Source organism: Xiphias gladius, chromosome 17 (genome assembly GCF_016859285.1).
Source record: "Xiphias gladius isolate SHS-SW01 ecotype Sanya breed wild chromosome 17, ASM1685928v1, whole genome shotgun sequence".
Classification (NCBI taxonomy): Eukaryota; Metazoa; Chordata; class Actinopteri; order Istiophoriformes; family Xiphiidae; genus Xiphias; species Xiphias gladius.
Genome location: NC_053416.1, coordinates 23436360 through 23450694, shown reverse-complemented (window position 1 = coordinate 23450694; position 14335 = coordinate 23436360). Strand labels below are relative to the sequence as shown.

General features: G+C 40.0%; 2 protein-coding genes across 3 annotated transcripts in view; both read left to right on the top strand.

Annotated features, from left to right (window-relative positions):
- Positions 1-119: 119 nt before the first annotated feature.
- Positions 120-2911, top strand: btg3 (B-cell translocation gene 3). Of its 2 annotated transcripts, none has more exons than XM_040149731.1 (5): positions 120-218; positions 1172-1376; positions 1565-1702; positions 1881-2073; positions 2337-2911. In XM_040149731.1, the coding sequence occupies exons 2-5, from the start codon at positions 1204-1206 to the stop codon at positions 2538-2540; spliced, it is 708 nt and encodes a 235-aa protein (XP_040005665.1). In that variant the 5' UTR covers positions 120-218; positions 1172-1203; the 3' UTR covers positions 2541-2911. The 2 variants fall into 2 exon arrangements, with proteins under 2 accessions (XP_040005665.1, XP_040005666.1); XM_040149732.1 differs by having other exon boundaries at positions 156-218; positions 1101-1376.
- A 2171-nt stretch (positions 2912-5082) lies between these two features.
- cxadr (CXADR Ig-like cell adhesion molecule) overlaps positions 5083-14335 on the top strand; it is a 41101-nt gene continuing 31848 nt past the window's right edge. Inside the window, exon 1 of the mRNA XM_040150574.1 lies at positions 5083-5299. Coding sequence (XP_040006508.1) covers positions 5248-5299 — 52 coding nt within the window. The 5' untranslated portion in view covers positions 5083-5247. The remainder of the gene's footprint in view (positions 5300-14335) is intronic.

The following is a 14335-nucleotide window of genomic DNA, read 5'->3' as shown; positions in this document are numbered from 1 at the left end:
TATGAGTCATAACAGTAACGAATATGACGAGCATGTTCTCCACCAATGCATGTGCTACATTGGTCTGTTTGGAGCCAATGAAAATGATCGGTGGGCGGGAATTGTGTTGTAAAGGGCGGGATTAATAACCGAACCTCAAGGGTTCTTCTGTTGGCCAACGTCTTCCGCTCTTTGCCATTCACTCTTTGTCCACACGCTGGAGGAGATCTCAAGCCTAGGTAAGTCAAGTTGTTTATATCCTTGTGTCTCATTGTATTAGTTAAGTTTTCCTTAATGCGATCGTTATCTCAATATATCACAACTTAATATAGCAATATCTGCCTTTGCCATGATATTTATGGGACAGTTGTTGTGTTAGTTAGCAACATGGAGCTGTTACCGTTAACTTAGCGTGTTAGCTGTGAAGCTAACGCTATTAGCATTATATTCTCTTAAGGGAATACTCTCTCTACTCTACCATGAGGTACGCATTAGAAAACTGTAACTACGATTATAATAATTCAAGTGAGTTTCAAGCGCCTGTCTGCGCAATTTAGGTAACATCTTATTCGCATCGTTGGCTGAACTAGCTAGCTCACTAGCTAGTGAGCAACTTAAAGTTGTAAATGTTATGGAATAAGGCGGTGCGTGGATTACCGGAATATGTGCGTCACAGCCCGCCTTTCTGGGACACGTGCCGTTAACGGAAGTCACAGATCTGGCCAAAAACAAACTGAAATTGTATTTAAAAGTAACGCCGTTTCCCTGTTATTATTCTTCATTTTAAACAAAAATAATCTCCAACAAAGCAGTCGTTGCTACGCGCACATGGGCGGTCGACGTTAAGGGAAGGGACTTGCAAACGCGCATTATCTGGATAACAATAAGAGCACTGGTAGGTCCTTTCTTACAGACCGATGCTTTACAGGTTTCCAGTGAACTGGAAGTAGTGATCCACTACAGAACCCTTCGGTGAAGTTAAAGCGTTTTATGTCTAGTTTTAAGAGGTGTCAAAAATATGTAATGGCAGTGCTGCTTTTCATCAGAGACAAAGGGTTATTTTAGTATAGTGAAGGTAGATATGATATGCTCATGTCTTTTTTTTTTTTTTTCCCCTCCAGATGTCATAAACACTTGGTTCCTACTGTGATTGAACATCCGATCAGCTAACTAAAGTCAAATTTCCTTACAGACTGTCCACACGTAATGAAACACATGTGAAATATGAGGAGAGAAATTGCAGCTGTGGTATTCTTCCTCAAGAGGCTTGTGAAAAAGGGGGAGAAGCTGGAATCGCACAAGGTTGAGCTGTTTGTTGAGAGGCTGGCTGTTGCACTGCAGGAGAAGTTCAAGGGGCACTGGTACCCTGAAAACCCCAGCAAAGGACAGGCATACAGGTGCTGCTTTCTATCTTTTGACGTTTTTGATGAACTGCTATTAATATTTTTGTCAGATATCCTTAGAAGCCCTTGGTAGAACTGCAACATTTCCACAACATTATACCCAACACAACTTTTCTTATGAATCTTTCCATTGATGTTCGCAGATGGTGTTAGGATTGTTGAAAGTTTTGTGTGCTTTGCAGGTGCATCCGAGTGAACAGGTTCCACAGGCAGGATCCAGAGCTCCTTCGGGCCTGCCAGGAGAGCGGGGTTCAGTACAGTGACCTGCGACTGCCCCGTGAACTCACACTGTGGGTGGACCCTGGGGAGGTCTGTTGCAGGTGAGTTTCTTCATTTGAGAGTGAATTTGGCTCAAAAATATTACATGCGGTGTTAGCATTCAGATCTGAAACACTTCTTTGGTTTTAAACATATGACAGGTTTCCCGCTAAGTATGTTTGTTCTTCTTTTAAAGAAACATGAATTGTTGATATTTTTCTCCTCTTTTCCCACTATCAGGTATGGAGAACAGAATCCTTGCTTCTCAGTGGCCAATTTCTCTAGTGATGAGGAAGAGGACAAAGATGTCGCAAAGAAGGTGACCAGCGCTTTGGAGAGGGTGACATCAGACTACCACTCAGGTTCTTCCTCCGATGAGGAGAGCACACGCACTTCCCCCCTTACTATTGCCAACGGCCGCTGTGCTTACCAGGTATAGCATAATACATTTTATAATTCCTATGACTAAGTTTCTCATGCAGGTCTGGAAAAGAATGAAAAGTTACTCAATAATAACCAGGCTCAGTGAATCGTGAAGTAGCTATGCCTTGTTCTATTTGATGCCCACTGGTTGTGATATTGCATGCAGATGAAATTCTTTTATCTTCTTCAAATACTCCATGGGTTCAAGGTTGTCTGTGATAGTGTTGCAGTTGATAGCAGCCTTTTTTTTGTTGTTTTTGTTTCCCTTTCAAGGTGATGAATCCAACAGCTCCTACATGGCATCCGAAAAAAATGGTACCAGGGCAAGGTCTCATCCTTCCACGGCCTCACTACGGTTTCAGGCCTCGGAGCAGAGCCCCCCACACTTCAAGGCAGAAAGTGTGGTTCCCTCCTGGCTATAGAGGAGGGCCTGGATACTGGGACACAAACCCAAATCTGGCACATTGTTACAGTTAGGAATCATGGTGCATATTGTTCACACTGGACATTAAAGCTGAACACAACTTAAAGATGACCGACCAATGTTTTTTTTTTTTTTTTTTTTTTACATGAATTTTTATAGCTTAAATATTGATTGTTTTTGAAAAGTATTTTTTGCACTTTAGACCATTTCTTATAGTTTGAATGAATCACTTGTATTAAATTAGTTATTGAAATTGGAATACTACACAGCCTTGAAGTACTGTATTTTTACAATGGGAGACGCTCATGTATGCCACCTACTGTCCTTTGTGATAAAATGTTTTATTTATTCATAGTGTAGAATTCTCAGATGTATAGGCTTAAATTTATGAAGTTTTATTAAACACAATTTCCAAGCATGATAATATTTTGATTAGTCATTTGTTGTTTTCCAAAGAATCCAGGTATTTTGGTTATGTGTAATTGCTGTTTTTTTTTGTTTTGTTTTTTTTGGCATTTGTGTTTAGTTCCTAGCAGACAGTGTAGAGAAAAGAGACAGATATAACATGCAACATGCAGTTATATGGTGTGTCTAACCCACTGGTTACAACGCTTTATATTTTGCTAAAGAAGTACAATCCAGACCGTAAGTAGTTGGACAGTTATCCATCTTTTGTGTAACTGCTTCAGCAAATTCAAATTGACAAAGTAATTGATACAATGTTAAGGTGCCATGTCTCAGCTTTAATTTATCGAGGTTTCCATCAATATTGAAAGAACTGTGTGGGGAGATATAGCCCTTTTAAAAACTTTAGAAGTATACTTTTATGGTGCCCGAAGTGTAAAGGTTGAAAAGTAATTGAACAGGGCCATACATGCCCAAGCCACAACAGGGCCACTGACACGTTTGACAGATGAGGTGGTGGCTTTGGGTCATGAGCTGTTCCTTTTTTCTTTTTTTTCCTTTTTTTTTTTTTTTTTTTCTCATCATTATGACAGCTTGATATTTTTTTTTTCATCAGTCCATAGGACTTTGTTCCAGAACTCTACCGGTTTCTTTTTGTGGGTTTTTGTGAACTGTAGCCGGGCCTTTCTGTTCCTAAGGTTTACCAGGGGTTGGCAACTTGTGGTGAACCCTCTGAGGTCATGGTCATGAAGGCTTCAACTATCTTCGCGATTGCATACGACTTAAGGGGTGCTCCTGAGTGCTCCTGTGGTTTTGGTGTGCAAACCCTTTAATGTACTCATTAACACCATAATACTTACTGTCTCCGGCTGGCACCCCTCAAGATAAATCAGAGCTAGTAATAGTGATAGTTTCAAGAATAGGCAGAGCTTCTGGAAAGATTCAATGTTCAACTGAAGGACACATCAATTCAATGGATGCCTAGAGGGTTCCTTAAAGGAGTGATTAACTACTATGCAAGGAAGGTGCTATACCATCACCAGTGTTAAAAATAATTATTCTAACTGAATGGAAGGGAGCTAAATTTGTACTCCTACACTAAAGGTGAAGTGTTTTCACTGGTCTCTTTCCTGGCCGGCAAGTTAACCGTGTTGCCTGGGATCAACTGAAATGTGGTATCAGTCCACTGCAAGTATTACCGGATATGTGAGCTGGGTATATAGTACTGGGCACAAGTTTTAGGCACTACATGTAAAGTCAGGATGCTTTCAAAAAGAACGCCATGAATAGCTTTTATTGATCAGTTAACTTCCTAATAGTGCAGTAAAGAAAAAAAAAAACTAAGAAGAAATCCGCTGTGACAACCTTTTGCCTTTGAAACAACACCAGTTCTCCTCACTACACCTGGATACAATTTTTCAATGTGCTCGGCAGTTAGGTTGCTCCAAGCATCTCGGAGAGGTTGTTCTATAACAGGTCTACTGTGGATTTAGTCTGTCTCAGTGTCTTCTGTCTCTGCATGTGATCCCAGACTGACTCCATGATGTCGAGATCAGGGCTCTGTGGGGGCCAGACCATCTGTTGCAGGACTCCTTGTTCTTCTTGTGTCTGAAGATAGTTCTCCGTCACTCTAAAGTGTTTCAAACCTTTGCACGGTGCTGTACGTCCACAGTTTTGTTGTATACGGGCTTGACATTGGTTTCCAAGAATAATATACTGATTAGATAAAAAATACTAACATGAAAAATGATTTTAAAATATTAATATAGAGGAATAAAAAAATAAATTTTAAAACTAAATATAAGAAAAACAATATTTACAATTAAACAGTTTGGAACTATAGCACAATCTCTCCCCTTATGCTCTTGACAGACTACAAAGTAAGCCACGGTTAGACACCTGAATCGATGTCACTATAGTTACTCTCAAGCCGTTCAGGTCGTCATCATTTGGGATAGAATTTTTGACTATGACTCAAAAAGGTGAGAAGCTCAAAACTTTCGGTGACAATGGGGAATGCCACCCGAAAAGTTACACAAGTTGGAGGCACTTGGGCCCGACCGCACATATACGGATACCGTACCGGAAAATACGGGCTCCTTTCCTCCGCGAGTAAACACGGGGGAAGCTGCGTCTTCATACCGACAGAGGGCGCCACAGAATACTGTTTGGGCTAAAGCGCACGTCACGTGACAGCCCGGGGCAAGCTCCACTGCACCTGCAGTGTGCGGAGCGGCGCAGGAGGAGGGGAGTTTGGATGCGTCGGTCGAGCTGGGTTACTGCGTCTCACTCGAATTCAGCACAAGTTCTCCGACCAAGTTGCACTGAAGAAGTCGCGGAATAGCCGGAACAGTGATGGAGCTGTCGATAGCCCGGTTCTGCTGTGTACTGTCGAGCCTCTTGGCAGGTAAGTTTTCTGACACCAACAGCCGCTGAGCTACTTTGATTGTAATGATTTTTTTTTTCCTCGCTAAAACGGCAGCGAGTAGAGTCTCACAGAGTGGTCAGCCGTGTTCAGTAATGTGAACACTGGCGAAACTTGCCTTTGTCTTCAAGTTAAAATACTGATAGCCTCGGGTTCCATTACCTTAGGTTAGTGTGGTTAAATTGAACTTGCTCAGTGGTTAACCGAACGACATCTGAATATCATTTAAAGAAATGGGTCAACAGGGAGTAACTGACCCAAAGTCCATTTATTGAGCTAGCATACCAGAACAAGCTTCCGGCCAAAACCGAATTTAAATTTAAATAATTAAACTGCAACTAAGGTAGGTTATTTGCCAAAGAATTGCTATTTAGCAAAGCGGGGTTTTTTAAGTCAAGAAGACAGAGAGAAACGCAAAGAAGAAAGAAAAAGAAGGGTCAGCGGATAATAAATCAAACTTTGCTAAACGTTATCTGATGCGTTCTTATACACGTTTTACCTTAATAACGCCATTAAATTGACAGTGGTTTGGTTTGCATTTCTCGTCAGGTAAACCATACCAGTTGGCAGTTTTAAAGCTAATATTGATACTCGGAATGGATGTTTTTTAAAATGTGTAGTACTGTGTATTAAAAGCCCACAGAAATTCGAGGGGGGTAGACAAATTTAGGAGCGCTTCGCGGTGCCAGAAATCTGGGTGTTTCCGTGTGATGTCTTTTGGTTTATCGTCTGGTGGTTAACACAATAGCTTGATCCGCATTTAAACCCGCGGCGACGGGACTTCCAAGTACAGGCTTTTTGGTCTGCCATCTGCCAGCAGTGCTGACCTCCGTCCCGCTTCTCCAGTCCGAAATCCCAGGCTATCACATCTGACTTAACCACACGTTTGCTCATGTGTACAGCTTTGTTTATGTTGGTGTCATTAACTTATTTAAACGTTTCAGCGTCAAGACCCTCATTTGATGAAAGCTTAGTCCGACTGACTCTCACCTGAGAGGGTTTTTGTTGGTTGTTGATTACTGTAGGTGGGTAGATAGCAGTGTGGGCTGTGTGACCTTTGATCAGAGTGGGTTATATTTAAACCTGCCTTGCTTGTGCTAACTTGCAATCAATGATTTAAAACTGAAATTGGGCTATTCCTCATTTGGCTGAGAACCACCCTAAAGGACATAGAACCAAGGGATAGCTTTTTGGGCACTGTGTATTTTGTTTTTGTTTGGCTTTTTCATCAGAGGCATCCTTGAATAATGTATTCATTTTGAGGATAGGGAAGGTACCAAATCAATGTTGTTATTTTGATTTTCAAGACTTTTTGGTTGTGATTTGTTTTGTTGGTCTGCAGGTATAATCAGAGAAATGAATGTAGAAACATTATTGATCAAAACTATACGATTATAATGTTAATGATACGTCGTCCTAACCAATTTTAGTCTTAAGTAAGCTCTGTTGTTTGTTAATTGTAGCAAAAGCAGTATTTAATTTTGTAAGGGTGTGGCTGTGTAGTGTCCAGGAATTTACGCTGAAACTAGCAGATCACTCCTCCCACTCTAAACAATAGTGTGAAACTTTGGCTTCGGGATTGTCTTTTGGCTTCAATCGGTCACATTGTGTGGTAGTTATTGAAAGATTTCCTGAGATTTTCATGGGAAGCCACAGAGCCATGGTAAGGCTAATGATATTCCAGTGTGCTGATAACTGAGAGCGCATGTAAGGAAGAAGTGCTTTGTTTAGGATCTTCCGGGCATCTCCCCATGTAATTTCTAGGGCACTGAGTGTAATATTACGTATGTATGTTGTTAGCCTTCTTTTGTCTCTTAACTCACATTGTTGTGTACTCAAGTTTGGACTCATTACCATCCTAATGGCATCATGGCCTCGTCATTTGTGCGCTGTTCCACTTCAGCAGACAAGAACAGTATCTGCCAGACTCGTAGTATTCTTTTAACATGGCTTATACAAAGTAATGTGCTAACATCTCTTAAATGGCAAAATAACAAGTAGGGTCTTTCTGCTCCATTGACTTTGCACTATTTGTCCACAAGGCATTTCATTCAATATTATTAATGACAAAATAAATAAAATTGTAAGTGGTAAATGTAAAATCCTTGAAAATGTTACCAGTGTTGAAGACTTCTTCCCTTTCTCAACAGAAACCTCTTGATTTCCATTCAGCAGTCTGTACTTTTGCATGTTGGAGTCCTTGCATGGGACCTGAACTGTCATTTTCCCTGCTACAATGTTGCAGGACCTGCCCTGGTGCTTCCTCCAGCCCCCTCCACTCCTGGCTGTTCGGGTCAAGAGGGAAGCCACTAACCTAGGATAAACAAAAACCTGTTGAAAATGTGAGCAGGCGCAAGAAGCAGTTTCCTGATAAGCCTAGGTCCTGGCCAGTAACTGGTTGCTTGGTTACCTTTTGAAATCAGACACGTAGATCCAGGGAGTGTACTTGTGTGTGCTCCGGTTTCTCTAGTAAACTACCTTCCCCCTTGCTTGCATGTACTGGATGTATTAGGTTCTGTTTTACTGATGGAAAAAAATCCCTGTTGTTTTACACAGAAGCTGTTGCAGATGTATTGAATATCTTGATATAACAGAGGTTTTATGAGTAATGCTATTGGGAAAAACTATTATCACTCCTACAGATATGTGAGTGTTGTAAGATGATGGGGCCCATGAAGAAATAGTTACAACCACAGAGATGGTTGGAGGCATGAACAGCACAACCTGAGCCATTGTCATTGGCCCCACAGAGACAGTAATGACTTGAGGTCATATTCACTTGTCATGACCCAGCAGTCCAATGCCACTACTTGCCTCCTGTTGGGTGAAACATGTTGCAGCCGCAGCTTCACCTCTAACCAAGCAGCCACCCGCTCTGCCTGGAGCCTCCTGTCCTTGGAAATGAAGCAGGAACATGTAGAATTAGATTACACTCCAGGGATACTGCTTTGTCCTCCACAATCTGATGATGGGGACAACTGCACATGAATATTCACACGTCTGGACGTTAATATTTTAGCATGCCAGCCCTGTACAAGCCCTGTGCCAACTTCTGTTCACCTTTATAGGAGTGTAAAATTCTGATCCCACCTTTACCTCGCCACATTACCCTAGCGCTCCCCTCATTCCCTCGTCCATTTCATGTCTGAATTACTGAATGAACAAATTGCTGTCTGCTAGAGAATCAGTGAAAATGATTAATAGTGGCTCTTGTTTCTGAGACCTGTTAATGGCCGTGTAGCCTCTTTGTATTCAGAGCTCATTCCTTTTTCACAGGTAGGGAATAAAACTGCCTTCTGGTCTGCTGCCAAGCATTCTTGTGGCAAGATATATTGTTAAGAATTTCCTTGAACCCCTTTGTCTTAAGTCAATGTTATATTGACAGATTTTTCAAGTTTGTATGTCTTTTAACCTTTATAACACTTTGGCCACAGTATTGAGCTACTGACACTCCCTAGAGGCATGCAAATGATGTGCTATATTGTTCAATAAGCTTAGTTCTGGAGCAGTTTTGCCCAAAGGACACAAGTGCGGATCAGGTCACAAAGGTCATGCTTTAGTGCGTATGTTGGGCTTAAGGGACCACAATGTATTGGTCAGCTTGCATGCTTGGTCAGTTTGCTTGTTTTGTCTGACCAACTGTCTAAAACCCTAAGGTATTTAATTTACGATGATGTGAAAACAGAGAAAAGCAGCACATTTTCTCATTTGGGAATCTGAAAGCAGCAAATGTTTTGATCTTCTGATAACTGATTTAAATGATTAATAATGATTTTGTATTTTATAATTTGGAATTTCAGCAGAATTTTGTAAACAAAAAACAACAGCATATGATAATAGTTGACAGACAGTAACATTCATATTTGTCATACATAGAAAAGCTCTAGTTGTTACAAGCTTAGCAAGACCTGATGGTAGTTAAGAAAGCATCAATATGTGGTGAGAGAGCACCTGATCAATTGACCATTCGTTAAACCCCTATATATATTATATATTTTCCTATCACACTTACAATACTAGACTGTCTCCACATTTCAATTTCAAATGTTGAGGATCCTGACTTTTTGCCTAGGACATGTAGCTTTAACTTCAGTTTTAGCGCAATATCATGTATGTAGCCACGTGTGTTTTTAAAACCCTTTTTTTAAGGTTCTCATTTTAAAACAAGTCAGCAGGAAAAATTAAAAAGTGACAGAGACAGCTTGTTAAACCTGCTCATGGAGCTAACATTAGTATAAATAGCTCAGTTGGCAGTTTACAGTTGCAAGCTAGTAATGAGAAGCCAACTTTTTTTAGTTAGATATTTTAAAGGCTGATATAATAACGATAGTTTGGAGCAGGAAAAAAAACAATAGCTGATAGTTATTAGCTATATTTTTAATTTGTACTTTTATGTATTCAGTATCTATTAAAATCTACATGAATGATTTAAATTACACTTTAATATGGGGGGAAATTAAGGGGCAGCCTTTCAGATAAAGTTAAGTTTCCTAAAATTAAAAAGCAGTGTTATTATCTCAGAAGCTTTCTAGGTAATTAGGCTTATATTTTGGGAAAAATGCAAAAACACTATATAATTCAGAAGACACAACTCAAGTAGCATCAACGAAGCTGCCATAATCTTATTGAAAAAGTGAATTACCCCTTTTATTACTGCAACATCAGTCAGAGTTTTCTGTTATAGTACATCTGCAGTAACCTAGCCAGCTACTTTTGCATACACCGTTTTTAATAAACCGGTTTTCTGTCGCTCTGAATTTAATCATTTGTAAGAGAATATCCTGAAGTGTGATTTCATGGACTACATCGTTGGAATATGTTGCATTTACAATGGGCGATGCGCTGTTCAGCACTAGATTACTTCTGTTGCATGTCCCGTTACACTGTTAAATCTCACTCTTACAAACCATTGATGTTCTTGCATATTCCCGAGGTAAGGAGGATCCTAAAGTGTGTAATTACCTTCCGTGAATGGATATTTAGGTGGCTGGATTATTTGGAAGAGAGAATGCCAGATTGGTAAATAAAGTAACAGTTGAATAGTTTTATTTCCTCATTGTCTGCCTGTGTTATATCATGGACAAAGAATTGATGGTGTTGCGTTATATATTTAAGAGATAACTTTTGTAGGGATAAATAAACTAAAAAGGGGTCATATATGACATGAATGCCACTTGTCAGCCTTGCTGTAAAATCAGCTGTTTGAACATTTACCACGGGACCACAAAGGTTTTAGCCCACATTTTCTAAACTTATCGCCAGAACAGTGCCTTGAAGGTTTTTTCATGGACTAGAGAAAAGCTTTCTGAAAAAAAGAGTGCCACCCCCACACCCCTTCCGTGCCATTTCATGGGGTCGTTAACAGTTGTTTGGATTATCATCAGTCATTAATTACATGCACACAGATATTTTGAGCAAAATTGGCCCTCAAAAGATCAGATATGGCCATTGGCCCATAATTGTTTTAGGCTTGCACTTATGGCCGGCAAAATTCTACCGACCCTGCCTGATAGCAAAACAGAGACAGCAGAGCAGCAATTATCTTCAGTCTAATGCATTAATAATGCCATACTATAACCAACAACCTTATCATACTCATAATTTACGAATAAAGTCGTCGTATATAAAGATAACTTTCATATACATATAAATGATCTCAGGTACACAGTGACATTACCTTGATTTCGTGAATGGAGCCTTCACGGAAAATGATGATGTATAACCCTGCATGACTGTAAAGGCAGCGCAGGTATCAGCCAAAGTTCACCGATTCTGATTATAAAACGTCCTATCAGTGCCGATTAATCGGCTGAAACGATTAGTTGGTCGACCTCTACTGGATACATGTAGCAACCGTAACTAAGGGCGACAGGGATTAGCAAATAACCATTGAAACAGCTGAAATTTGGCTCCTGATGAACAGATATCCTGTCTTGTCCTGTAATGGACGGCCACATTGCTTACAATACACACATAGCATAGCATTCCCCTGATGCCACAACCATGGGTACCACTTTAGCCATTGTGGTTGAAAGTAGTACTTTTTCTTCACTGGCTCAGTCGGTCTCTCCCTGCAGCCTGCACTCTCATCATCAGTTGTGTCTGAGTCGGGGCCTCTTGTCTCCCTCTCAACCAGCCTCCTCCTCTCGCTCCTCATTTTATTTTTTTAAATAATCAGTTATAAACCCCTTCATCTTTGGAACATGGTAACAGCTAAATGGATTGTTTTGCGCATGTTCACTGATGATGAAAGTGCAGGTAGGGAGAGACTGACAGAGCTAGTAAAGAAGACAAAGTACTATTTGCAACCACAATGGCTAATGTAGTACCTGTGCCGGAGGAGCACCATAAAAGCCTAATGATCAACATGCATTTGCACAAATGCAACCACATGAATTTTAACTCGCAGACTCTCAAAAAATGGTTGCATCTTCAACCATTTTAGTCACTGTCTGGAGCTCTGATGCTTCTTAATTTAAAGCAAGCTGTTTGGCAGACGGACAAGGGATCACAATCGGACAAAACCCAGCATCTCCTTTTTCCATATGCCTGTTCAGCAAAGCTTTGCTCTGCGTGTTGTATTCCAGCTCTGACATGGCTGCCGGAGACTAACTGCTGCCATTCCAGCCAGTGTGCGTGCGTGTCCACCAGGTCCATGAGCCACACATGACCCTGGCTCTTTTCCCTGCTTCTCTATCTTAATGCGCCAGGTCTATTTTGCCAGATCGGCTCAAGTCTCTGAAGTGTGAAATTCACTTGTGAATGTATATACAGTCAATTCCTGTAAGTACTGACACTTGACTCAAAATTATTTTTTTCTGTCCGTGAGCTCTGGTAATGACAATATCACAATATGAAATACAGATGATGGCTAACCCCACTTTAGTTCTTCTGTAAAATTCATATATTTTTAAAGGCCATGATTTTGGAAGCCAGTGTTCAAATTCAGAACTCCTCTTTTGCAGTTTATTCAGCAGTTCTGCCACTCAGGTAGAAGAACCACAGTTTTTTCATATTACTCCATGAATTAATTGCGATTTACATGGATTGGCAGCACTGCTGAAAAACAGGAGTGAGTAGGAAAACAGGGACACTGTTTTGTTGTCCTGTTAAAGGTTACGTGACATTGTTGGCTCTTCAGTACATATATAGTCTCACTTGAAAATTAGTTAAAAAGTTTTTTGTTTTTTTTTTCTTAATAGGGATCCAATTGGAATCTAAACATTGCCTATTTAAATTTGTGTTAGGAATGTGTGAAGACGTTACATTTTAGCTTAATAAAATTGACATTATTTGTTCCTTTCAACATCTTGGTGTTGTTGGATGTGATGCAATAAAAATTGGACTATTGGACTATAAACTTTTTTGTTTTGTTTCACTAATGCACTGTTTTTAAGAATTTAAACAATAATTGATTTTTTTTGTTCAAAATTTTTACATGTCCTTGGGAGACGGAAAGTACAGAGTAGACAGTACACTCCTGATATCTTTAGCCTGACTGCTGAAATGCTTAAAATACAAGTTGAACAGGGATCTTAGTGAAGGAGAGGTGTTTCCTCTGCTACCCATGTAACTTATCAGTAAAAACAAGGTCACTGCAGTCCTGTTTTTCCTCGCTTTCTTGAGTCCATCGGTCATCATCACTATCTCACACTGTTAGGACGATAAACACCCCCAAAGCACATTCATCACTCAGCCGCAAGATGCCCAGGTCTGCAGCGCCTACAATGCCCTTGGCTCCTAATGAGGAATAATGGGCTCTATGAGAAATAAGATGTTCACTGTGATGATAAGGGTTTTCACGTACCTCATATCTCAAATGAACATTGCCAGAATTCCATTTTTCTGTAGATAAATGGCACAGAAGTGGAAAAGATGCAACACATTAGGCAGTGAAGGAAATGTGAAGGATTTTGTTACAAAATGCTGCATAATTATTTGGGAAAAATGCTACCAGAATTCACTAAATGTTCCACTTTACAAAATAGTTGACTATATATAAAGCATAACTATTTTGTAAGCAAGGCTTAATGATGACTCAGAAGTATGATTAAAAAAAATTGTGAATTTCTAATTTGGCAATAATTTTTTTATGGTAATTGTCACTGTCTCATACTGGATTTAACATCTTAATTCTTTATTCAGTTATAGTGTGCTATAATGTTATGTCTCGTTATAGACGTAGACGTTATAGCACACTATGCGTTCTCTGTTGAATGGAGGGAATTGCCTGTTAAAACTGATGTATGGATTTACAGCTACTACTACTACTAATTACTTGCTTTAACTTAGGATGTTCTTTCCACACTTCATGTATTCTGGGTATTTTGCATAATATTCTCACGGCATCTGCACTAGCCATCTCAGTGTGATGATACACAGTGTGGCAGGCAGGTCCCTAGGGTGCTGCATCTGCAGGTGCTTGTGTGCAGTCTGTTTCTGCTTACCTGCTAGTTAGGTGTCAGCTCAGCTCTACACATGCTTGAACCACTGTTAGATTATCCATTGTGCAGTGTTAAAGAATTAGGCTTAGTAGTAGGCTATATATGAGGAAAATAACCACTGTTTTGTGCAAGACAGACCTGACAATTTACTCTAACATTAAATCTATTTTTGCCAATTCTGACTTCCCATGGACACATCATTTAGCCACTGTATATTCTATTGTGCATGTCACATTATTATCAGCTAATGTCCAGGCATTGTCATACACACAGAGCTGAGTTGTGGGAAGATGAGATATATTTTGTCCTCCAGCAGTAAGCCCCCACTTGCTCCGCTAAGAACATTAGAGTTAATTGTGTGTCTAATCTTGAAAAATATTATGGCTCGGAAAATAAGCAACATAAGCAGAAGGTGGGGTGAATTTTCGGAGGAGGAGGAAGGGGTAAAGCAGCTGTTGAATGAGCCATTTTTAGCACCTCTATCTCATTGAAAAACATTACACATTGTCGACTGTGTGTATAGTGTGAAAGGAAAATAAGTGTTGTCTGTAGAAAGCTTCTTTCTTGATTCAGT